The 25,994-nt window shown below is 44.3% G+C and overlaps 4 protein-coding genes across 4 annotated transcripts; all 4 read right to left on the bottom strand.

Annotated features, from left to right (window-relative positions):
- Window positions 1-585: 585 nt before the first annotated feature.
- On the bottom strand, window positions 586-1,684 carry LOC114507405 (olfactory receptor 13-like). Its single transcript, XM_028525239.2, has one exon. It carries the CDS (start codon window positions 1,607-1,609, stop codon window positions 677-679), a length of 933 nt encoding a protein of 310 aa, XP_028381040.1. The 5' UTR covers window positions 1,610-1,684; the 3' UTR covers window positions 586-676.
- An 11,098-nt stretch (window positions 1,685-12,782) lies between these two features.
- LOC114507833 (olfactory receptor 2A2-like) lies at window positions 12,783-13,883 on the bottom strand. Its single transcript, XM_028525851.2, has one exon. It carries the CDS (start codon window positions 13,865-13,867, stop codon window positions 12,938-12,940), a length of 930 nt encoding a protein of 309 aa, XP_028381652.1. The 5' UTR covers window positions 13,868-13,883; the 3' UTR covers window positions 12,783-12,937.
- Window positions 13,884-21,556: 7,673 nt separating this feature from the next.
- Window positions 21,557-22,057, bottom strand: LOC114507404 (olfactory receptor 2A14-like; the record flags this gene model as incomplete). Its single annotated transcript, XM_028525238.1, has 1 exon — window positions 21,557-22,057. A coding segment is annotated over one exon (501 nt), but the record flags the coding sequence as incomplete, so codon positions are not given.
- A 1,316-nt stretch (window positions 22,058-23,373) lies between these two features.
- LOC114507859 (olfactory receptor 13-like) lies at window positions 23,374-24,347 on the bottom strand. The gene has a single exon (XM_028525884.2). It carries the CDS (start codon window positions 24,345-24,347, stop codon window positions 23,415-23,417), a length of 933 nt encoding a protein of 310 aa, XP_028381685.1. The 3' UTR covers window positions 23,374-23,414.
- Window positions 24,348-25,994: the final 1,647 nt, after the last annotated feature.

The raw sequence follows: 25,994 nt of genomic DNA, 5'->3' as shown, positions 1-25,994 counted from the left end.
TCTTGTCTCCACCATCCAGGATCCCCACCTACACTGCAAAGGCAGAGAAGCACAACAGCAGACAAAGTTCCCATGTGTCTGTGTTTCAGCCTGACATCCTTCAGGGTTCTCTTCTCCTTGTTGGTTCCATCAGAGTTACACCCTTAATGCTCTTCCCCTTGAAGTCCTGGCTCATGCTCTTCCTAACGTAAGTTGTTGATGCCTCAGAAAACATCAGTGTCCAAGAAATATGCAGGAAAACAACCAAATATCTTGAATGTAGACCAATTTTTTGAAGATAACTGCTGTTAAATTTAAAATATTTCAGTAATTGCTATGTAATCAGTCTCAATTCCTTTGTTTTAAATATTCTCCCAGTACCTTGTTTCCCTCAATAAAATTTTGCCTTTGATTATGAAATATATAAATTTATTTCATCTTATCCAGAATATCCCTCATGACCATATTACAAGTGTGTGCACCAAGCAGGGAGCTGGAATAGGGACTCATTTCTGTGTGCAGCATCCTCGGGCGAAGGGAGCAGAATGGGCTTTCTTGGGTGGTAGTCACAGGACAAGTTCATGAACATGAAAAAGATGTCCTAGGCATGGAGCACATCTCTGTATCCTGTGCACATATCAGGTGAGGTAACACATTGGGTCTCTTCATGCTCAGTTATGTGTTATCAGTGTGGCTCTCAAAAAGGTCTCCCCTTTTCCAGCCTCCTTCTCAGAGCAGCGCTGACTTCTCTGTTCCTCAGACTGTAGATCAGGGGATTCAGCATGGGATTGAAAAGGCTGTGAAACAGGAGGAGGTATTTCTTCTTCTCCTGGGAGTCCCCATGTTGGGGTCCAACATACATGATAATGGCTGTGCCATAAAAGAGCCCCACCACACAGAGGTGGGAGGAGCAGGTGGAGAATGCTTTCCAGCGCCCCTCTGCTGACTGGATCTTCAGGATTGCATGTACAATGTGAGCATAGGAGACCACAATTGCAGACACGGGTCCCAACAGCATAAACACTCCCCCTGTCACAATCACAACCTCGTTAAGGTGTGTATCTGCACAGGTCAGTTTGAGAATGGCTATAATTTCACAGAAAAAGTGGTTCACTTTCTGTGGCCCACAGAAGGGCAATGGTAAGAGTAACACCATATCTACTAGGGTCATGAGGACTCCTGAAGCCCAAGAAGCCACTGCCAGGGTGTCACATACTTTCCAGTTCATGATGGTAGAATATCGAAGGGGTAGGCAGATGGCCAGGTACCGGTCATAGGACATCACCATCAGGAGAAGACATTCAGTCCGACCACAAGTCAAGAAGAGAAAGGTTTGTGTCATGCAGCCAGCAAAGGACATGGGCTGGGCTGGGCTCAGGAGGTTGACCAGCATCTGGGGCACTGTGTTGCAGGCATAGGCTATGTCGACAGTGGCCAGCTGGGAGAGGAAGAAGTACATGGGGGTGTGCAGTCGCGAGTCCAGTGAGATGAGCCCCAGGATGACCCCGTTGCCCAGTAGGGTGAAGGCATAGAACACGGAGAAGAGCCCAAACAGGAGCACCTGTATCCTTGGGCTGACTGGGATACCCACTAGGAAGAACTCTGTGACAGAAGTCTGGTTGCCCCCCATTTTCTTGGGAAAGAACAAGGGAGAGAGCTCACCAGGTCTGAGTGCCTGAGGGACGAGTTTAACATGGTAGACGTGTGTGTGTCATCCTTCTTCCCTCAGAGAACATCATCAGTGATACCTCTCTCCTGTTCATCACTTACTAAGTGAATACTATGCACTGCAAATGACACAGAAAGAATTTTTTCACCTTGATAATGAAATGCCAGTGTTGTATTACAGTGTTCAGTCAATCTTACCTTTCTTTTCAAACTTCCACCACAGTTCCTAACACGTTAACACGCCTACTGCCTCTCTAACAGTGGACACTGTTTCAGTCACACAACTGCTCTGGAGGCTTCTCCAAGAGAAGTCCCGACCCACAATGTCCACACAGTCACCGTGGGGAGGGGGCTGTGGGCCTGAGTCTGCACCCACATGGGAGGGTGGGAAGGTGGACGAGAAGCCTGTGGGAGATTCTCCTATGAGGGGATCTCACAGATTTGTGCTTTCATTAGATGCCTTATTTGTAAGCCTTGTAATTTTTACTAGCTGTGCAATCTTGAATTAAGTTGAGGGAATGAATGGCAGGCAGACTGCCACAACTTTAGCTGGATTTAGGGGAGAGAACTTTGTCTTTTGACTTTTGTACCCACAGACATTCTACTCTGATCATGCTGCTTCATAATGGGATATTACCCACCGCACACTTATCCCTTATGAATATTTATATTCCATTCCTGTATGTGTGGATAAAGTCCATGTTGTGTATATAGTTACACACCCACACATATTCACACACATGCACTTGTATCCTTATGTGCATATACATGCATATTATGTTATTATGTTGTGCATATATGCACGTATTATGTGAATATAATCCTTGTTATATTTTATTCCTATATGAACATTTATATTCTATGCCTGTGTGTGTGGAGAATGTATGTTATGTGTATAGTTACATACACAAATATGTGTACACATGCACTTGAATCCTTATTATGTGGAAGACTAGTTGCTATTTTCTATGCTATTTTCTACTCTCCTTCACTAGTAAAATGATGGTTGGAATATTTCTTGATGGGTCGTGGCCTGGGATTTAAAACTACTGAACAATATCCAAAGCTACAGCTAAAGCTCTACTTATATACTCATATCCTTAGAACCTCTAACATATTTTACAGATTAATTCTAACATGAAAACATTATTCATCACAAAAATTTTTTTTCTGTGGTTTACCCATCTTTAGAAAAGAACTTGCATTGGGGTGGGAATTCTGAGGTTGACTTGTAACAATTAAACCCCTGCTTCTGTTTCCTTGTCTCTCTGAATCCATGTCCTTCTTCAGTCCAGCACCAATCTGAATGTCACAAAAATAAGAATCTGACAAAAACTCATAATTGCGGTCATATATCTATTCTCCATTCCAATTTCCTCATAAGTTAGTATTTGCAAGGTTTAATAAGCAAAAGTGTGAAGGTTTCACCTTGCTTCAAAGGAAGAATCAGAATTCACAGCAGAAACACTGGGAGGTGATTTTACCTCAGTTTAAGAAATAAGGCCATAACAGTTGGAACCACCTTGGTGAAGAAAAGTGGTTGTTGTAGTAGGACTGAACTTTATGTCGGTGAATGTTTTAGCTCAGTGATTTGGATGCCCATGTTATGAGAGAAGTAGAGCAAGAAAAATGCTCAGGTCTCTTCTAACTATAGGACTCACGGGCCCTAAATGTATAGAAAAGTGTCAGCTATTTTCGTTTCAGGTTTATTGCCACTTTTGAGTGAAAGAAGACAGCAGTGCTATCTCTAAAATGACCTATGGTGAAGGACACAATAAACTAAAGCAGAAGGACCAGTGACTGTCATCTCATCTTCCTCCTATCTGCTGCACGGAGCTAACACACAAAACAAAAATCCACAAATATTTGCTAAACATATTCCATGTTCGTCCACACGTCTTGGCTGAGGACCTACAAGACAACTGCTATCTGCTGGTGTATGGAACCTACCTGGAGTGACAAGTTTCTTAAAAAGACTCAAAAGATGATAATGCTCACATTCAAACAATTCGCCAAGTGTAAGTTCACTTTCAAAAATAAAATCTTCAGGACCTTTTTCTGTAACAAACTTATTTTGTGGTCAGTTTGGTCCATTATTTTATGAAAACATGACTGAATTTCATGGGACAATGGAAACACTTTAAAGCATGTCTATCAAACAGCTAACGTATCTTATCATTTAAACAAGGAATTTTACACTAAATGTATCAAAGTAAATGATCCACCTCAGGTATCTATAAACGAGATGTGACTTAAATGATCCTATTAGCCACGTCTATAAGTAGCAAACATCTGGCACTGAGAGACAACTCCCTTCTGCACTGTGACTTCTCATCACTCCCTGTCTGAAACTGAGTAGTGCACAAAGACTGGACGACATCCGAAACTTACCGCAGACTTACAGCTAAAAAGGAGAACCAGCTGAATGTGACTTGGGTTGAGCAAAAACACCCTAATAAAGAGAAAAGTATCTGTGAGTTAGTGTGGAAATTGCCATCTCATAATGAACTCTCAGGAGAAAAGGTGCCCACACAAGAAGGGATGGTTGTTCTCTGCTCAGCTTCACCACCTCTCAATATACTGCTGAGTGTTAGGTGTAGGGAGGGAGAAGGACCCGCCAGGCACACTGCCATCAGCTCCCCTCCAGGGGAAAGGGGCTCCACAGGGACTCATCTGTGCTGTTCTCCACAGGGACACTTGTGGCAAGATGGTGCGCTGATGATTCCTTCACTCACTGTGGGGTCCATGTCCATTCATTTAGAAGCTCTAGAATGATTTCATGGACTCCTTTCCACATCAGAATGACCACAGCTTGCATTCACCATGGCTCAAGAACTCAATTTTCCAACCTACTAACCCTCCAAACGGAGTAGGTGGTACATGGGGCAGCTGGGGATCAAAGGTTGTTCCTATCCTCAGTCTTGGCTGAGTTTTCTCTCACACCTGACTGGAACATGTATCCTGTGTATATTTTCTCTTTGAATCAGATGGGAATCCAACAGGGAACAGAAACTCTGCTGGTGTGGTTCCATAGTACACAGACTTTCACACCACACAATGGTCACAAGGACACTGGGGAACTACAACAGGAAACACAGAGCTCTCAGATGAACAAGCAGAACTGAGTAAAGCTGCCATCCCCAGGGTTCAAGGGCACTCAGCAGAGGTTGGGTGATTAGAATCCAGGTCAGAGGAGTCGGGGTTCAGACTTAACCCTGTGAGGAGAAGGGCTCCCCAGCAGCACTGTGGCCCCAGCAGGGAATGATAAGGCTTCCCATGGGACCCTGAGTGACGAAGGCTGGGCAGAGGGGCTTTGCTGCCATTGGCAAGAGCTGTTGGGGCAAGGCTGACAAGAGCAGTGGGCAGACAGGAAGGAGCAAGGTCCTTTCCCCTGCTCCAGGCTCCCCGTCTGCTTGTGAGCTCCCTACATACACAACATAAGCAATTGGAAGCCACTAAAATCAATAATCTGCCCTGGCTGGTTGGCTCAGTAGGTTGAAGGATTGTCCCATAAACAGAAAGTTTCCTGGTTCCGTTCCTGCTCAGGGCCCATATATACCAAGGTTGAGAGTTTGGTCCCATTGGGCACACATACAGGAGGAAACCAAAGATGTTTCTCACATTTATGTTTCTCTGCCTACCTCTCTCCCATGCCCTCTCTCTAAAACTTCCAGAAGCATGTCCGTGCTTGAGGATTAAACGTAAAAATCAATAGTCCAAATGCCCCAATTTAGTTAAGAAAAATTGTAAGCTGGATACCAGATGCTGGGGTCTCAAGTTTATCCATAAAGAACAGCCTCCCATCACTCAGACTGAGAGTTCATTCAGGGACACACACAAGAATTACTTAAGAACAGTAACTGGAGGTGAGGTTTAGCTGTGATGCACAGAGAGGTTTGCTGACTCCTTACCTTGAAGCGAACGTGCTAGCTAGTCACAGGCAGCACTGTGAGCCCCAGGCCGCCCCTCTAAGGTCCAGTCTGTGTCACACTGACAGTGCATAGACACAGAGGAGAACCTGTGCTGCTCCATAAGGGTTGACGACCAGAGGGAAGGAGGGCTGGGCAGTGACAGCGACTCAGTGAAAGTTGGACATTTGCTACTCTCTGGTACGTGCACGCATAACACAGACTGATAATGAACATTCTGCATGGACTAGTTAAGATGGCTGGAGGAGACGTTGTGTGTTAGGTGCTATCGATGTGTAGTGCACAGCACTGGGTGAGGGACTGACAAACACGTTAGCTGTTGTGATAAGAGCCCATCTGCTCTTCATATTCAGTGAGCTCTGCTGCCCACAGCAGGTAAGTAAGAGTTGGGTGGCTTTTCAAAATGATCTCTTCCGCTGTAGTAGTTAAATTCAAGGCAGAGATAAAATTTAAGAGATTTTTTTTACATGTTATGAACTTCAGAAGCTAAATTTGTTTCCATTTATTAAATTTTCATGTATATCCTAAATTAAGTTTAGATGGTGTACAAAATAGTTCTGCTAGATCACTGGATAGATTATTTCTATCCAGCGATCTGACATCTCCAAACCTTCCTATATCCTGAAAATTATTTTTTAAAAGTTGTAAACATTCATCATCCTGCTACTCTGCAACCGATACTATACTACTCTATGTCATAGATTTCGCTGTTTACTGCATGTATATGTACCATACGTGCAGTTACGTAACATTTGAAATCATTGGTTCCCATTTTCCCTTTAAATCTTATAATAATTCTGTCCTATATATCTGTAAAATCTCTCCTTTTAAGACTGTATAAACAGCTGATTGAGTTAATGTGGAATACTTTGACCACTTCATCTTTGTGTTAAAATTTTGTTTACAACTTTCATATTAAAGATAATTTTAGAGGGAAAAAAAGAGTGCTACTGAGTAATCACTACTCCCCAAGTGAAGGGCACACACTTACTCTTTTGATCAAGTCCCCTGTTCACTCTCAGTGTGAGATGGAGAAAGACTCTGGAAGCAAGTGCCCACCCTCACCTCAAAGCGGGTTAGAAGATACAGTTTATGGTAACACCCTCAGAGGCCACCTAAAGTCTGTGGGCACATCCCTGACCACTGTGTTTGAAAAGTAGAAGGAATCAGTGAAAGTCAATCTGCCTCCAAGGGAGGGGAGCCAGCTACACTCTACTAGTCACCTACAGAATCTGGTAAAATGTCCTGTGTCAGGATAGGCATTCTCATGAGGGAAATGACACAGACCTGGACGAACCAGGGTAAAAGTGCTGGTGAAAGACACTGGAGAACATGCAAAGAGTCTGTACATCTACATCATTCACAGCTCAACACTCAAAAGTTCCTGGGGACCATACACAGCCCAAATTGTTTCTCTGAGACCCAATGCCCAGCTCCGCCCTTAGCCAGCTACTGGCTCAGCAGCTTGCCCCCAAGGTTGTAAACAGTGAGGTAGGCTCTCACACCAAGGAGGTAAAGGAAAAGAAGTCAACCTATTTAGCACCCGCATTTGTCCCCAACGACCTCAGAAGAGGAAGAACCTGAAGGTCGGACAGGTTCCTGCCTTCTGGGAGCTCCTGTGGGAACTGCAGACCCTCCCCTTTGTTCCTGATTGAAAATGGGGCAGAATCCTCAGAAAAGGGGGTTTTCGTCCTTAATGGGCTTGACCTAGGTGGCAGCCCTTGGGCCTCACTGGAGGGCGGGCCCTGATATGCAGTGCCTGCCCCCGCCACCAGGAAGGAGACAGAGCAACTCTCTTCTCCTGTTTCTGCTCTCGAGCCAGAAGGACACACAGCCACACACAGCCACAGAGCACTGCTCTGAGATGACAGCACTCATTACCCAACCTGGATACTCAGTGCTATTTGGGCTTTGCTCATCCCAGCACCACCCTGGTCCCCAAACCTGGTCCAGGTGAACCTCTAAGGAAGCAGAACCAGTGTGAGAAGGAGTAAGCTCCTGACATTATCCTTGGTATTTAAGCTGGGTCTCATGAATTACAGCAGAGGTGGCATGAAAGGACCCAGAAAGACCAGCAGAGTCCAAGGGGCAACTCAAGGTGTGGAGATGCTGTAGACAGCGGGTTATGGAGGCAGTAGGGGGGTGGTATGGGGACTCCAGAGTATGATCACGGTGTCCCCATGGGGCTTATCAGAATCTACCTGAGGGAGGGTTTCCCAGGGCACAAAGCATTGGAGGTACCCTCTAATCTCTATCCTGAAGTGGGGAGATTGGGAGTCTAGCCCTTCCAGGGAGGGGAGGAAAGGACCCTCTCCAAGGTGGCTTCCCCTCAGACCTTCATGCCTCTTCTGGGGCCTGGAGAAGATCTGCTACCTAAGACTTTGTCATATTTACCTGTGCTCTGCTGCACTCTCATACTGAATGTGATGGAGTCAAAACATTATTTTGGAAACTTCATTTCAATAAAGCATGCAGTTGACAAACTAATTCATTCATTACAGTGTGATTCCTGACTTTCTGGGATTACAGCCTCAACTTGGGAAAACCGAGCAGTTAATTAAGTTTGGGAAGAAGTCCACCTGTGCTCTAACTCTACATTTCCACGGTGACAAGGAACACCAAAAATGGCTTCCGATCATTTGAAAAGCCTAGGGTGTACGGGGCAGTCCACAAGCACTGGCACTTTTCTTCTTCCCTTTTTGTCTGATGTTACAGGTGATCTTCAGAAAATTTGAAAAACAGAAAACTGACATGTAGGTGACAAAATTAATAGCCATGTTATCCTGTGAAAACAGTAGTGTAGGACATAGTTTTCCCAGATTGTCATCATCTGACCATCAATTATAACAATAAAAAATTAGAAGACAATAAATAATAAAATATTAGCAATTATGATACCAAAAAACTTTAACCTTGGGAAATGCATCATGTCAAAATGACATGTTTTTATTGCATTAGCAAGGTGATATTCTCTAATGCCTAAATGTGATCACAGCAAAAAATACACATGCACAAAACACAAATATACACAAAGGACAAGGACACACACAACACAGCCAGCTCTCAACTGAAATAAACATGTTCTTAGGTATGTACATTATCTGTCAGCATGTGGCACTTCCTGTGATCACAGCTCTCATTTCAACCTGCACTGATAGCTCCTGTGGGTCTAGCAAGGTCCTGTTGTTACAGGGTGCAGCCAAGAGGGAGGACCCCAAATGGGCATTTGAAATGGGGTCCAGAACTTAAGGTGTCCAGGAGATTTTGGGATGTCTCCATCCCCCACCCCAGGGTGTGGGTTGGGGGAAGGGACAAATGGAGCAGGGCCATTTAGAGCTGTTTTGCACAGCAACAGCCTTGGGGCTAACCTCTGGCTTGGGCATTTAACATATCTATAGCCTTTGGCTGGTCACTTAGATATGTTAAATAGCTGTGATCAGCTCTAAGCCAGGGGAATGGAAGTAACTTCCCCACCCAGATGTAACTGGGCGGGGCAGATCCCCTGAGTTACAGCGCCTGCGTGGGAGCTCAGAGAGGACTGGCTCCAGGACATGGGGCCACACCTGCCCAGACTCATGATGGCAACCCAGTAAAGCTGGAAGGATACGAGTTCTGGCATGTGAAGCTGAGTGTGGGAGGAGTCGGAAATAAGGCTGCAGGGGAAGATTGGCCGCGGGGATTTAAAACCCAGATTTGGCGGCCATTGAGGCGGAGAACCATGCTGCTTTAGAAGGAGAACCATGCTGCTTTAGGAAGGAGAGCCATGCGCAGCCCTGAGAGAGGGAGAAGCACGCGGACTTGAGGGAGTAGAGACTCCTGCATCCCAGAGAGAGGGAACCACGCGGCAGCCCTGGAGAACCACGGGGCCTGGCAGAGTGGGGACCCCCACAGCTTTAGAAGGGGGAACCACCACCTGGTGTTAGCAGAGATCCTGGCGACTCAGCTGAGGGTGCCGGGAACCCAGGGAGGTCTCCCAGTCGAGATGGAGTACTAACTGGGAAGAACCAGAGTACTGCCTAAGCCATGGACTTCTATTTCCTTTCCTGAGATACGGTACTCTGGACTGGGCAAAGGGGGAAGGAAGGAAGGACTGTGTCTATTTGTGGGTGTTTTAAGGGACTTTGGGATTTTGGTAAAGACATTAGGTCACTACTTTAAGTTAGTATAGCATTAAATAAACATTTCCTTTCCTTTTCACAAATCTCTGGCATTGAGAGACGTTTTTCCTCTGGCGGCGGACATAACGGACCCGGGGGCCTTCTTTCAATAATAGTATATCATCCCAGGCCCCCCTTGTTGTGTTCTGTAACACTGTAGCATTTGATTATACTTTCAATTTGAAAGCAGAATGAGTAAAAAGCAACACACTGATCATTTAAACGACTCCCAAACTAAATTACCTAAAAGTCCGTTTTCAAGTTGTTGGTGTTTCACTGATGTGGGAAATACCCAACTCAAGAATGAATGGATATTCAGAAAGTCACCATAGGTGTATAACTGATGGAAATAATTGTAAATTGTTACTAACTGTAATTATGGAGTACTGTGTGTTGAAAAGTGAAGAGTTGGATGTTTTCCTTTGCATTTTGAAAAATGAGAAAATAAAGAATTGACTGCAGCTTATTGAGCACAGTCTGGGCTACAGACACTTCAGTTGGTAGCCACCTGGGCTCTGACTATGAGAGTTGTGACTGAGTGAGGGGAATGTATTTCCACAGTTTTGAGAAATACCCTTCAAAATTGTTCAATTCCATTTTCTCTGACACTGGCTTCCTTGAATAATATTTTTATTTTTATACATTTCTCAGATTTTTTTATCCTCTCCTGAGGACATGCTTATTGATTTTAGAGAGAGGGGAATAGACGAGCAAAGAGAGAGGGAAAGAAACATCAATGGGAGAGAAAATATCGATAGGTTGCCTCTCACATGCGCCCCAACTTGTGACTGAACCTGCAATCTTTGTGTGTGCTTTGAGTGAGAACTGAATCTATGACCTTTTTGTTCATGGGATGATGCTCTAGCCAACTGAGCCACCTGGACAGGGCTTCTCAGATTTTTGGAAAGAGACCTGGGCCATTTAAATGTAAGACCCCCCAAAATAAAAATCCTAGAAGAAAACAAGCTGTAAAATCTTGGATATTTATTCTAGAAGTAGTTTTGCTGGTACATCTCTTTAGGCAAGGGAAACAAAAGAAAGAGTAAATAAATGGAACTCCATCAAGCTGAAAAGTGTTTGCACAGCAAGAGGAACCATCAACAAAACAAAAAGACCACCCACTGAATGGGAGAAGACATTCAGCAATGATATATTTGGTAAGGTGTTAACAATGTCCAAAATCTATAAAGAACTCAGACACCTCAACACTAATAAACAATCAATTCAACTAAAAAATGGGCAAAGGACCTGAGTAGACACTTCTACAAAGAGGACCGACAGATGGTCAACAAACATAAGAAAAGATGCTCAATGTCACTAACCATTAAAGAGATACAAATGAAAACCACAAGGTAGATCACCTCACACCTGTCAGAATGGCTGTCATCAACAAATCAACAAGCAACAAGCGCTGGCGAGGATGTGGAGAAAAGGGACCCTCCTGCACTGCTTGAGGGAAAGCAGACTGGGAATGCAGCCACTGTGGACAACAGCATGGAGTTTCCTCAAAAAATTAAAAGTGGAACTGCCTTATGACCTAGCCAACTCACTTCTGGAAAGAAGCCAAAAACACTAATTTGAAAGAATATAGGGTCGGGCACAAATAGTATTACAAAATTTTTATTACAAAAGCTCTTATTACAAAATCATAAGCATGTATTTCTGTAACATAACAATATCACACTCAAGCACACCACATGACATTTTAGGTGAAATGGTCACATTAAAACTATAGATTATTACACCCATATCATTACCCTCCCAACCACACTCAAGCAGGTGTTACTTCTGCCGGACCCTGCACATGCACCCCTATGTTCATTACAGTGTTGTTCACAGTAGGAAAAACTGGAAGCAGCCCAAGTGTCCATCAGTAGATGAGGGGATAAAAAAGCTGTGGAACATTTACACCATGGAATACTACACTGTCACACACAAAAAAGAAATTCTTACCTTTTTCGACAGCATGAATGGAACTGGAGAGCATTATGCTAAGTGAAGTAAGCCAGTCAGAGAAAGACAAGTACCACTGGATCTCATCTACATGTGGAATCTAATGAACACAATAAACTAACACACACAATAGAAACACACTCATAGATAGAGAGAACAGATGACAGCTGTCAGAGGGAGGGGTGGGGGGGCTGGGTGAAAAGGTGAAGGGGTCAACTTCCCCAGCATCCTCTCCCACCACATCCCTTCCCCCCTTGCCTACTCAGCTCTGTCACAGTTGTCTTGTGCTGCTTGCTGCCACCTCAAGCCATCTTCAGCTGAGGGGTTCAGACACTGAGAAAATATTGGTGGGACAAATTTCAAGAACTTCAACAGGGGATTTAATCTTGCTCTGTTCGAAATTATCATAACAGCAGAATAAATGTAAAGTTTGACTAGTGCTCAAAATGTTTACCTATAGAATCACTTAAATATTACTGATACATTTCCTTCATTTGGCCTTTAAGACAGTTTAGAATTTTTTACATAGTTTCTTGTTGTACTACACCTTTCCCAAACTTTTCTCCTTTGCTACTAAATTATTTCACTAAGGAATTTAGAGTTTCTTTAAACTTTCATTTCATTCACCACACAACTGGGGAGGCAGATTCATATAACTCTGCAGTATTTTCTGTAGTAAAATTTCAGTCCACTTTGGAGGTTCTCTCATAGGGCATTACTTTTACTGTGCTGTTTCCAGCTACCACAAGGTGATAGGAAGTCAAATATGTAAGTACATAAGCTAGAGAAGTGTGTTGACACAATTTTCTCAAGTTTAATTTGTTGTCCATATAATATCTGTGGCCTAAGAAATTGAGAATTCACTATTTTTAAAATAAACTTATTTATTTATTTTTAGTGAAGGGGGAGGAAGGGAGAAAGACAGGGAGACAAACATCAATGTGCGGTTGACTCTCACGTGGCCCCCACTGGGGACATGTCTTGCAACCCAAGCATGTGCCCTGCCTGGGAATCAAACTGGCAACCCTTTGGTTCACAGCCCATGCTCGAACCACTGAGCCACACCAGCCAGGGCTGGGATTCACTAATATTTTAAAGAAAGACTAAAATTTCTAATAATTTAGTTGCCCTATTTCAACTTTAAAAGCTATGCTCTTCCAGGGAAGTTTACCCTATTTTCAGAGCTAGAATTTGAACAATTACCATTTGTATATGAAACTTCCAATTGGGAAAACTCTCTGAGTTTTCCCATCACCTGGCCCTCACCTGCAGGGCCCTACACAAGGCGTCCTTCACCTGGGCGTTCCTCAGGCTGTAGATGAGGGGGTTTAGCATCGGGTTAAAGAGACAGTAAAACAAGGACAGTATTTTCTCCATCTCCTCTTGTTGACTGGAATCAGGGACCATGTAAACCACCATGGCTATGCCAAAGAAGAGCCCCACCACGCAGAGGTGGGAGGAGCAGGTAGAGAAGGCCTTCCTGCGGCCCTCCCCAGACTGGATCCTCAGGATGGCCCAGGCGATGTGTATGTAGGAGACCAGCACCAAGCACAGGGGCCCGACTAAGACCAAGAAAGAAGTAGCAAAGGTGACCACTTTGTTGAGCGAGGTGTCAGCACAGGCCAGCTTGAGGACAGACAGGATCTCACAGAAGAAGTGGTTGACTTCCTGGGGCCCACAGAACGGCAGCCTTACAAGGAGAACCGTGTGCACCAGAGCCTGGACAAATCCACAGGACCAGGAAGTGGCGGCCAGGACCATGCACACAGTCCAGCTCATGATGACCGTGTACTGGAGGGGGTGGCAGATGGCCACGTACCGATCATAGGACATTGCCACCAAAATCAGGCATTCTGTAGCAGCAAGACCCAAATACAAAAATGTCTGCATGACGCATGGGACAAAGGAGATGGCTCTATTCTGGGTCACTAAGTTTGCCAGCATCTTGGGGACATTGTTGGAAGCATAGGACACGTCAATAATGGCCAGGTGGGAGAGGAAGAAGTACATGGGGGTGTGTAATCTCTGGTCCAGACAGATGAGTGCAAAGATCATGCCGTTTGCCAGCAGACTGCAGCTGTAGAGCAGGGAGAAGACCCAGAAGAGGAGCAGTTCCGTCTGTGCGCTGAGCTGGAATCCCAGCAGCACGAACTCTGTGACCCATGACCGGTTTCCCCCCATTCCTTAAAGGGAGATGGTGAAGAACTGAAGTGTGATAAAGGGCAGGGCTGGATACTCAGCAAAAGGTGGAGTTAATCTCAACAAGAACTCAGAGAAAGGTTGTATCCTTGTCATTCTTTTAAAGCTTCCCCTACTCCCCCAAAATGGCTACCTGTTTTTAACTTTATTATGAAATAAATTTAAACTTATAGAAAACAGTCAAGAATTTTGCAAAGAACTCCAATATACCCATATGTGCATATTTAACAAATTTGAGTATTTATTTCATATTTGCCTTAAAATTCTTTTTCTCTATATTATTATATATGAGTATTCCTTTTTACTGAAGCACTTGAGATTAAAGTATAAATAAACATGATACCCATTTGCCCCTAAATTCCTCCTTTTTTCCTGCATGAAACAAAGATATTCAGTAATCTAACCACAATTATCAAAATCAGGCAATTTAATATTGATGTGATTCTTTCACCTATAATATTCTCTCTCTATTCCCCTCAGCTGGGACCCAATCCAAAATGACACGTGATATTTAACGTCATTTATCTTTAGTGTCCTTTCATCTGAAATAGCTATCCCGTCTGCCTGTGCCATCATGAACACTGATTTTTGGAAGAGTATAGAGAAGTTGTTCGCTACCATGTTCTCCAAATGGGACTGCATGCAGCTCCTCATATTTTTGTTCAGGTTCTTCCCTTTCTGCAGGGAAATTAAGTGTCCTCCATTGGCTTCACTGGCAGGCGCATGAGTTCACTGTTCTGTCACTGGTGACACTCACTCAGATCACCGGGTGAACACGGTGCCTGCATTATGAAATAATTACCTTTTTTCCCTAGTGTAGTTTCTGGAGCATCCATTCAAGTTACTATCTAATATTCTGTTCCTCATAGAGCTTCTCAGCACTAATTTCAGAGCCTGTTGATGATCTTGCCTGATTAGTAGTGATTATTGCAAAACGTGGTGTTCTCACTCCATCACTGCTGTTACATCAATGGTCGTCAATTTCCTCACAAGGAAAGGCTCTATCGTCTACCCACCTATCTATCAATCAATCATCTATATATCTTCATACATCTGCATCTATCTTCTGTCTGTCAGTATGGACTCTTGAATTTTGTAATCAAGGGAGTATAATTCTTTTTTTTAGTTATTCATTTCTAATTATTCTAGATAGAAACACACCAAGCTTGCCCTTTTGTTTTTTAACACATCTCTGTAACTTTTGAGCACTTCTGACGGCTGTTTCACACTTTTCTTATACATTCCCCACTTCAGCCAGAGACACAGACTCTTCTCCAAAAGGGTCTGATTACTTTAGGGAAGAATCATATTCATAAACCAGAATCTTAATCTCAATAATTTACACTTTCACCATGACTTTTGTCACATTTCTGAAGTCCTCTTTTAAAACAGCAAGCATAAAATTTATCAAGGAGTACAAATTGTTCCTGGGATAACACATTCTCATGTTTCTAAAAACTGAAAAAAGCTTAATTGACTTCCCTCTCATGGAGTCAAATTATTCACTGAATTAACATTAGCATTGAAGGAAATGGTCTTGATATTATTTAGCAGTTTAGTTTTAGGCAAAATATATATACTTGTAAGTAACACCTTGTTAATTACCAAGTTTACATTATTGTTTTATTCCTACTTAGAAAACCACAGAATCAAACATTTTAAAGAATAAAGATTAAGAGTATGGGTCATTGTGTGAATATGATGGTTCTTACCTTGTATGAGCATCTGACACCAAGTCTCAAAACTCTCTTAGAAAAATATGATGAAACTCTATTTAAGACTAAAGAGGTCATACCCTGAAAAAAGAACAAATGAGCATTATTAATAATGTGTATATACAATTATACCATTTTACTCTACATTTTTACAAGTATCATGAATTTAAATATATACATATATCAGTGAATGTTGCCAGTTTACCTATTTCTTGTATTTAGAAACATATCAGAAACTCTTTCCCATGTCAAAATATGTCTATGCAACATGCTGTGAACAGCTGCACACTATTTCCTTGAATATAAATATTTTCTTTGTTATCTCATTAGGTTTGTGCAATATAATGCTTCAGTGAGTAAATTTTTTGACTCATGAATCCTTCTAGGAAATTCTGAGATGTGACAGTGCTCAGTGAACTCAGTCACACAGTTTATGTATCTGTGTGCATGCATTGTTCTATCTCTAGTCATCTGAAGACCAAACAACAAAGTGCTGGTGGCAGGGAGGCTCAGCTCTGTCAGAAACAGCCGAGGGCGAAGGCTGTCTAACCGCACAGCCCTGACACCCTTCCTCCTGAGTTCACCCGGTTCACTCTGTTGAACAGTTACAGCAGTTACATCCTCACTATAAGGGTGTGGGGAAACTTCAGGACATGTCAGAGATAAAGAGATTCAGATCAAATGTCACTTAGTTAGGCTGAGATTCCCTCTCCTCAAATAATTTACTTTTTATCATCATGTGTCCTACACATCTTTATGTCTCATAACCATTAGTACACTTCTAGATGAAATAGGCACTGAGGAAATGTTTGTTAAGTTGATGATTGTCATTTGCAGTTAAAAAATGCATATGTTCAACATCTTCTCTTTGCCAAGGTCTATTGACCAAGACACGGTTTCTATTTTATTAGAAAAGCACACAGTTAGAATTAGATCCCTGGAAGACACAAACAAAATCCTAGCTTTTCACTCTCAGAAATATGAGGACATTTGGGAAGGTTCTATGTAAATGTGAGTTAACTGTGTGATATTAATTTTTCCTACAATTAAAGAATACTCCTATGTTATATAAAGTAAGAGAGCCACATCAGTATTGCCAAATTCTACTTAAATACAGCTGGACACAATCAGTAATGCTTGAAACACATTTAATCTCTGAACATGAAGAATAACAATTTTGTTGACTGTAACTCAATCTATTAGTAGTCAGTAGGAACACTTGTTCACTAACTTTTTAGGTTATTATTTTTGTATCTCCGTAAATAGATAATTTTATTTTAGATGTATTTTTATCATTTTATTTTTATTGTCATTACCACTGTAATCATTTTGCTATTAAAGAAATAAGCAACATGAAAATCAAAGGGAAGACACATTAGATCCCGTAAGCAGACACACACTGGAGCAGAGAAGAAACTACGACGGCGAGAATAAAACACTAGGAGCACACAGACAGGGGTTCCCCCAAGGGCAGCACCCGCAGCTCTTCCCCTGGGCGGTCCTGGGACTTGGAGTTCCTTCAGCTCTGGAGCTGTACGCCACTTCCCCAGCTCTGGCCGGGAGTCTCGCACTCATTCTGTCCTGTTGGATGTTGGGAGAGAGAGTTCTACATCACACACTGTGATTTCCAGTCTGACAGTCATCACCATGAGCTGATCACCTGGGATGGTCAGGAAAGGAAGTAACTATATGGTAAACTTACATCTTACCTGGTTTCCACAAGGAAATGATTTACTGTCACGCTTCCTGGGAGACTCTCTTCCATGGAGAGAACTTTTCTGGACATCACTCTCACTGTCCAGGCTAGGTAACACGGACCGTCCGGAATCTGGGTCCTCAGAGCCTTGCTCAGAGCCACTGCCTGGCTATAAAACCCTGGCTGAGACTGATTGCTGGCTCTGACCACCTCCACACAAGCACATCCAGAGGCAAGTGTGAGAGACGCTGAGGGGGCTCGGGGCCCTGCTCAAAGCACAGGAGGCAGACAGTCCCCAAGGTGGGGAAGGAGGAAATCTAGGTGCAGGTTCCACTGACCTGCAGTGCCCCGTGGGAGTCAGGAGGACAGAGCAGCAGCAATGCCAGTCTCGTGCACACAGCCACGGGGGTGTCTGCTGCTCTCCTGTGCAGCCCCAACTACACACACTGAACTCGACCTCCCAGCCCAAATCAGTCTCTTCTGTGTGGGATTTTCCCATGAGCACCTACTCTGACCTGGGATAAACCCCATGGCGGAGAGAGACGCACCTGTGAACAGGGCAGCCCCTGTGCAGCTTCTGCAGGTGGAGACTCAGACACCAGAGGGCCCCAGGTCTTGTTGGGACTCCTTCAGAGAACCCCAGGGGCATAACTTCCATGTGAGAATCAGACAAACTAAATTTTTTTTTAGTTTCTACTGAGAGTTCAGATTCCCACGAGGATCATAAGGTATTCTGCCTAGTTATGTTCTCCCCACAGGAAAAGAAAACACTCTCTGGATTCCCTCTCTGGAGGAGAGTAAGGATCGGGTCTGAAAGTCCCCGGAGGAAGAGCCCTGGGGACCAGGCAGGGTGGCTGTCAGCACTGTGCTGCTTCTGCGTGACCTTGCAGCGATCTCAGGGGCTTTAACCCTGAGACAGACACCACAAGTGATGGCAGCCACACTCTTGAAATGATGAACATTATGAACTTGTGCTTCTCTAAATCATGTAGAGAGTGGGATTCTGTGGAAACTGTTAGGGTGACCCTGAGAGAGAACAGGTCCCCAGGCCAGGAGGTGTCACCCTCTGCACTCAGGGTTCATAGGTACAAAGGAGGAAGGATTATAACAACCATGAGCAACAATTAGAGAGTCCTTCTTATGTTTCAGAAAATGTGCCAGATACCTTACAGTGACACCACACAGTTCAATGTGATCACAGTTTTCCCTTCACAGGTGTGGAGCTCCAAGTCTGAGTGCTCTGTCACGAGTCCTCTGAGTGTGGCCCGGGGACCACAGGGAGTCTCTGAGAGCCTTTCCAAGGCTCTACGGGGTCCGACCTGTTCCCACAATGACACCCAGACGCTCTACCTTCTTCACCCTCCCCCTCTCGGGAGTGCACAGGGGGGTTCCCGGGGCGCCGTGACGTTCGTTCGATGTGGCAGCAGAGGGAGCGCAGGGGACGTCGGCCCAGCTGTCTCTGCTCGCCCCGCACTTAGAGGGTTTCCGGAGCTGCACACCGCAGCTGCTCCTGTCACTGTTTTCATGTTCCACACAAGGTAGTTGTCATCAAAATACATTCTTTATGTTAACATGTAATGGAAATAGTTCTAAATGAATTAAAAGCACATATTTAATAAACTCTTAGTTTTCATTTCTCTGTGACACACACACCTATACACATAAACACTCAAATAATGTGTCTTCGGGTCCTTAGTGATTTTTCAGAGTTCAAGGGCGTCCAGCATGGAGTGACAGACAAACAGTCTGGCAAGGGCCAGAGCTGGAAGGGAGTGAGTTCCATGGGACATCAACTGTGTTTCAGGTTCCTGTCGCTGAAGCAGATGAACACAAACGTGAGAACGGACTTCCACCAGCACCGTGTGTGGTAGTGTCTCCGGGTTACCATGGGCTGCAGGCCTGGTGGGCTTAGCTGCATTCTCGGTACAGGACTCACAGGTGGGGACCAGGCTCTGGCAGGTGTGTGACCCCATCTGGGGCCCTGCCTGCAGCCCCCCAACCTTCATTCTTCACTTCCCTCTCTGACTTCCTCTCTGCCAGGGGCAGGGTGACCTCTGCTCTTAGGGGGCTCCCCTGACTGGGTCCAGCCCTCCACCACGGCCTCCCCCAGTTTAGGATCAGTTGGTCAGCAAATCCCAGCAGTCCCCAGACCAGGGCTGGACTAGGTGACAAGGCGGTAGGTGACTTGGGAGGCCTTCCTCAGAATCCCACCTGCCTGCCGAGTCCTTTTCTCACCCACTGTGCCAGGTCCCCACCCTTACATCCTGCCTTGGTCCTTAGGGAGACACCCACATCCCCACCATTTGTTATCAGCTCACCCACCTCCAGAACTCCCACCCCACACCGTCCGGGCAATTCCCAGTCCCACCTGGGAGAAACACAATTTCCATTCCTGTGCCTCACTGCCAGGGACAGGACTAGAGTGTTTCAAGTGTCTTTTCATTTTCAGTTTATGTAAACTTACCTGAGTGAACAGCTGGGTGCACAGTCCTCCCACCTGGCCCGAGGATCTTCTACAGCCAAATGCACAGACCCCCTGAGCTTCTAGGTTTAGGGGGCATGTACACAAGAGACATGTTCACGGTTTATTTAGCACAAGAAACACGGCCCCAGCACAGCTGTGCCCCACACCTGGAGGAGCCACTGGGGCCCAGGGACAACTCGGAGTGACAGTTGCATCCTGTATAAAGCCATGACATACCTCTTTATACTTCTGTGCTAATTTGATTGGTACCTGTTCATCACTGAGCTGTGTTATTCCTGCCTTGTAATAACCTGTGCAGAACTCTCAGGCACAGAAATGAGCAGACAGATAAGTGTACATCTTCCTTGGGCTATATTCGCCACTGGTGTTACATTCTGAGGAGGCTTTAACCTGGTCTTCCAATACTTTTGATTGACCAGATGGGTATTCCAAATGACTTACTTACGTGAGGTCATTGGATCTTCCTAGTCTGCTCATTCCTGGTAACAAAGCTTTTTCCTCCTCATCAAAGTAAACTCAGCTTCTCTGGTGATGCCACTAGAGCCACCTGTCTCTCCCATAGCCCTTTGGTTCTCTCTTGGTGAACAATCCAGCACGCTGGTTATTTCCCTTGTACACCAATGGCATGAGTGCAGTTGCAAGGTATGTTTTGTTACCACATAAAAAACTGGGTCCCCCACATTATTCCTAGAGAAATGGTGGTCCCCTCTCAATGTAACTTACTGTGGGTAGAGACCATAAGACTTCCTAAAAACTTCCTTTGGACACATAGAGCCCCTTGCCAGGGAATTCATACCTGCCATGTGAAGTCTATGTTTTGTTCCCACAGTGACCCATCGTCTCCTCCTGTTCTGTTCAATAGCTTTCCACCCACAGAAATAACTACGTACCTGTGCCCAGCACCCCAGCTGGTGCCTTTGGTCCTTTAAACCAGGGACATTTCTTAGCATGCGATCATCAAGGTGTACAGTTACTCCATGACCATCCAGCTGAGAACTGAACAACACACTGTCTGATGGGCTCGTGGAGAGTGGTTCCTGGAAACCTCTTCCCAAAAGAGAGCCGGTGCAGTAGAAGCAACCTGAAAAATTGCATTTCAAGGGGGAAGAGAGGCCAGATGGATTTCAAGTGAGGTTATTAAGTGGGAGATAACTCGGGCTCCGAGTATCAGAGCAGTCCTCAGCTGTGGAAACCTCCGGCACTGCCTGCCCACACAGTCCCCTCTGTCCACAGTGAAGATTCATCTACTAGAAGCAGTCCAATCTGTTCGGATACACCCCCTTCACGGGTCCCCTGCTCTTGCCTCCTGCTGTCTGTCCCGTGTGGCCCTGCATGCCTTCTCCCTAGGACCTGTGGAGATGATAAACTTTGTTCTTTCCTCAGCCTCTCCTGTGTCTCCTCTTGTGGCTGCACTTGACTGAGCATCTCATTTAAAATGTGTATGGAACACACATGGTCTGTGACTTGCATTTCTTTTTTCTTAATAGTGACTTAAATGACCAGAATGATGAATTTTCAAAAGGTTCCAAATTTATCAAGTTTTCAAAATTCATGCCTTGCATTTCTGGATAATCTCTGAGAATCTTTGCCCACCCAAGGTCATGGAGATATCCAACTATTTTATTGTCAAAAGTCTATATGAATTCAGGTGATTGGTTTAAGCCTCTAATAGTCTATTTTAATGTGACATCTATTATAGTATGAGGCAGAAAATGCTCCCCACCATATTTCACAGGGAGAAAAGGCCCTCAGCCCCGTGTTGCTGTCTGATGTCCTCAAGTTGGTCCCTCCTTGCACAGTACTCTCCTTAGGGCACCCTTGACCTCTGCATTCCTCAGGCTGTAGATCAGTGGGTTCAGCATGGGGTTGAAAAGGCTGTAAAACAGGGAAAGGACCTTCTGCTGCTCTTTAGGATGGCTGGACTTGGGGGCCATGTACATGACGATGGTGCTGCTGAAGAAAAGCCCGACCACGCCGAGGTGGGAGGAGCAGGTGGAGAAGGCCTTCCTGCGGCCCTCCCCAGATTGGATCCTCAGCACAGCAAAGAGGATGCATGTGTAGGAGACCAGCTCCAAGCACAGGGGCCCCACTAAGATCAACACACAGGCAGCAAAGATGACAAGCTGGTTGAGCCCAGTGTCAGCACAGGCCAGCCTGAGGACAGACAGGATCTCACAGAAGAAGTGGTTGACTTCATGAGGCCGGCAGAAGGGCAGCCTCAGGATGAGAACCAAATGGACCAGAGCCAGGAGGTAGCTGAACACCCAGGACGTTTTTTAGGAGCAAATCTCATTTTATTTGTCTCATTAAGTCATAGTCCTGTTCTTTCAAAATGATAAGAGTATGTAGAGTACACTATTAATAATCACAATGTTGAGCTCTTACTATAATTCATGGATTCTGCTAAGCATTTTGCACATAGTATTTCCTCTCAACAAACCTTGAGAATTTAAGTAAGCTTTGTAAGAATTACTCAAAGAATTTAAGCATGCTTTCCAAGAAAGAAATCCATATATTTTCTTCTTCAAAAACACTTCACATACACATAAAACATAATTTTAAAAGCAGATATTTCTCTTTGATGCAGCTTAAGTATTCACGTTTAAATCCAAACAGAATTTAAGGAAAGTTTTGAAAAAGTCTTTATACAACCCTTCTCACTACTTCTTAACTGTGTTCTATCATTTCCTAATTGTGTTGGATTTCATGTTTGACTAAAGTGGTTATTTAACTCACCTCATATCTCTTACGTTAAAAAGCACATTATACTGATATTTTATAGGCTGCAAAGCATTGGTCAAACAGTCATCACAACAATTATACAGTCTGCTCTTATTTGCAAGAATGTTCTAAGTTTTGGTCATCTCCCATAGGAGACAAGGGAATCAACCAATGACAGAAAATATGTAAGTATTCCCAGGACTCCCAGCTAAGTCCATTGTGCCTTCTTCCTCTTGTCACCATCCCAGATCCCCACCTACACTGCAAAGGCAGAGAAACACACCAGCAGGCAATGTTCCAGTGTGTCTGTGTGTTTCAGCCTGACATCCTTCAGGGTTCTTTTCTCCTAGTTAGCTCCATCAGAGATACACCCTTAATGCTCTTCCCCTTGAAGTCCTGGCTCATGTTCTTCCTAATGTAAGTTGTTGATGCCTCAGAAAGCATCAGTGTCCAAGAAATATGCAGGAATACAACCATATATCTTGAATGTAGACCAATTTTTTGAAGATGACAGTTGTTAAATTTAAAATATTTCAATAATTGCTATGTAATCAGTCTCAACTCCTTTGTTTTAAATATTCTGCCAACACCTTGTTTTTCTCAATAAAATTTTGTCTATAAGTCCTGAATATGAAATCTATAAATTTATTTCATCTTATTTAGAATATCCCTCATGACCATATGACAAGTGCGTGCACCAAGCAGAGAGCTGGAAGAGGGGTTCATTTCCGTGTGCAGCATCCCGGGAAAAAGGGCCAGAATGGGCTTTCTTGGGTAGTAGTCAGAGGACAAGTTCATGAACATGAAAAAGATGCCCTAGGAATAGAGCACATCTTTGTATCTAGTGCACATATCAGGTGAAGTAACACATTGGGTCTCTTCATGCTCAGTTATCTTTTATCAGTGAGGCTCTCACAAAGGTCTCCCCTTTCCCAGCCTCCTTCTCAGAGCAGCTTTGACTTCTCTGTTCCTCAGACTGTAGATCAGGGGATTCAGCATGGGATTGAAGAGGCTGTGAAACAGGAGGAGGTATTTCTTCTGCTCCTGGGAGTCCCCATGTTGGGGTCCAACATACATGATAATGGCTGTGCCATAAAAGAGCCCCACCACACAGAGGTGGGAGGAGCAGGTGGAGAAAGCTTTCCAGCGCCCCTCTGCTGACTGGATCTTCAGGACGGCACGTAGAATGTGACCATAGGAGACCAAAATTGCAGACACTGGTCCCAGCAGCATAAACACTCCCCCAGTCACAATCACAGCCTCGTTAAGGTGTGTATCTGCACAGGCCAGTTTGAGAATGGCTAGAATTTCACAGAAAAAGTGATTCACTTTCTGTGGCCCACAGAAGGGCAATGGTAAGAGTAACACCATATCTACTAGGGTCATGAGTATTCCTGAAGTCCAGGAAGCCATTACCAGGGTGTCACAGACTCTCCAGCTCATGATTGTGGAATACTGAAGGGGCAGGCAGATGGCCACATACCGATCATAGGACATCACCACCAGGAGAAAACATTCAGTTCGGCCACAAGTCAAGAAGAGAAAGGTCTGTGTCAAGCAGCCAGCAAAGGACATGGGCTGGGCTGGGCTCAGGAGGTTGACCAGCATCTGGGGCACTGTGTTGCAGGCATAGGCTATGTCGACAGTGGCCAGGTGGGAGAGGAAGAAGTACATGGGGGTGTGCAGTTTGGAGTCCAGTGAGATGAGCCCCAGGATGACCCCATTGCCCAGCAGGGTGAAGGCAAAGAACACGGAGAAGAGCCCAAACAGGAGCAGCTGCATCCTTGGGCTGAGTGGGATACCCACTAGGAAGAACTCTGTGACAGAAGTCTGGTTGCCCCCCATTTTCTCGGGAAAGAACAAGGGAGAGAGCTCACCAGGTCTGAGTGCCTGAGGAACGAGTTTAACATAATAGACGTGTGTGTGTCATCCTTTCTTCCCTCAGAGAACATCATCAGTGATACCTCTCTCCTGTTCATCACTTACTAAGTGAATACTGTGCACTGCAAATGACACAGAAAGAATTTTTCACCTTGATAATGAAATGCCAGTGTTCTATTACAGTGTTCAGTCAATCTTACCTTTCTTTGTAAACTTCCACCACAGTTCCTAACACGTTAACACGCCTACTGCCTCCCTAACAGTGGACACTGTTTCACTCACACAGCTGCTCTGGAGGCTTCTCCGAGCGAAGTCCCGGCCCACAGTGCCCACACTGTCACCGTGGGGAGGGGGCTGTGGGCCTGAGTCTGCACCCACATGGGAGGGTGGGAAGGAGGACGAGAAGCCTGTGGGAGATTCTCCTATGAGGGGATCTCACAGATTTGTGCTTTCATTAGATGCCTTATGTGTTAGCCTGGTAATTTTTACTGGCTGTGCAATCTTGAATTAAGTTGACAGCATGGCAGGCAGACTGCCACAGCTTTAGCTGGATATAAGGGAGAGAACTTTGTCTTTTGACTTTTGTGCCCACAGATATTCTACTCTGATCATGCTGCTTCATAATGGGATATTACCCACCGCACACTTATCCCTTATGAATATTTACATTCCATTCCTGTATGTGTGGATAAAATCCATGTTATGTATATAGCTACATACACACGTATAAGCACACACATGTACTTGTATCCTTATGTGCATATATACGTATATCATGTGATTATCTTCTGCATATATGTGCATATTATGTGAATAGAATCCTTGTTATATTTTTATCCCTATATGAACATTTATATTCTATGCCTGTGTGTGTGGAGAATCTATATGTTATGTATACAGTTACAGACACTCATGCGTCTATACATGCACTTGAATCCTTATCATGTGGAAGACTAGTTGCTATTTTCTATGTTATTTTCTACTCTCCTTCACTAGTAAAATGATGGTTGGAATATTTCTTGATGGGTCGTGGCCTGGGATTTAAAACTACTGATCAATATCCAAAGCTATAGGTAAGCTCTACTTACATACTCATATCCTTAGCACCTTTAACATAATTTACAGCTTAACTCTAACACGAAAACATTATTCATCCTGAATCTGTACTTTCTGGGGTTTATCAATCTTTACAGAAGGACTTTTCCCAGGGAGGGAATTCTGAGGTCTGACCTGTAACAATTAAACCCCTGCTTCTGTTTCCTTGTCTCTCTGACTCCATGTCCTTCTTCAGTCCAGCATCCACCTGAATGTCACGAAAATAAGAATCTGACAAAAAACTCATAATTGTGGTCATATCAAATTTCCATTCTCCATTCAAATTTCCTCATAAGTTAATATTTGCAAGGTTTGGCAAGCAAAAGTGTGAAGGTTTCACCTTGCTTCAAAGGAAGAATCAAATTCACAGCAGAAACACTGGGAGGTGATTTTCTCTCAGTCTAAGAAATAAGGCCATAACAGTTGGAACAACCATGGTGAAGAAACTGGTTGTTTTAGTAGGACTGAACTTTATGTCAGTGAATACTTTAACTCAGAAATTTGGATGCCCATGTT

The sequence above is a fragment of the Phyllostomus discolor genome, chromosome 10, assembly GCF_004126475.2.
Source record: "Phyllostomus discolor isolate MPI-MPIP mPhyDis1 chromosome 10, mPhyDis1.pri.v3, whole genome shotgun sequence".
Taxonomy (NCBI): Eukaryota; Metazoa; Chordata; class Mammalia; order Chiroptera; family Phyllostomidae; genus Phyllostomus; species Phyllostomus discolor.
This window is presented reverse-complemented; position numbering and strand designations above follow the sequence as displayed.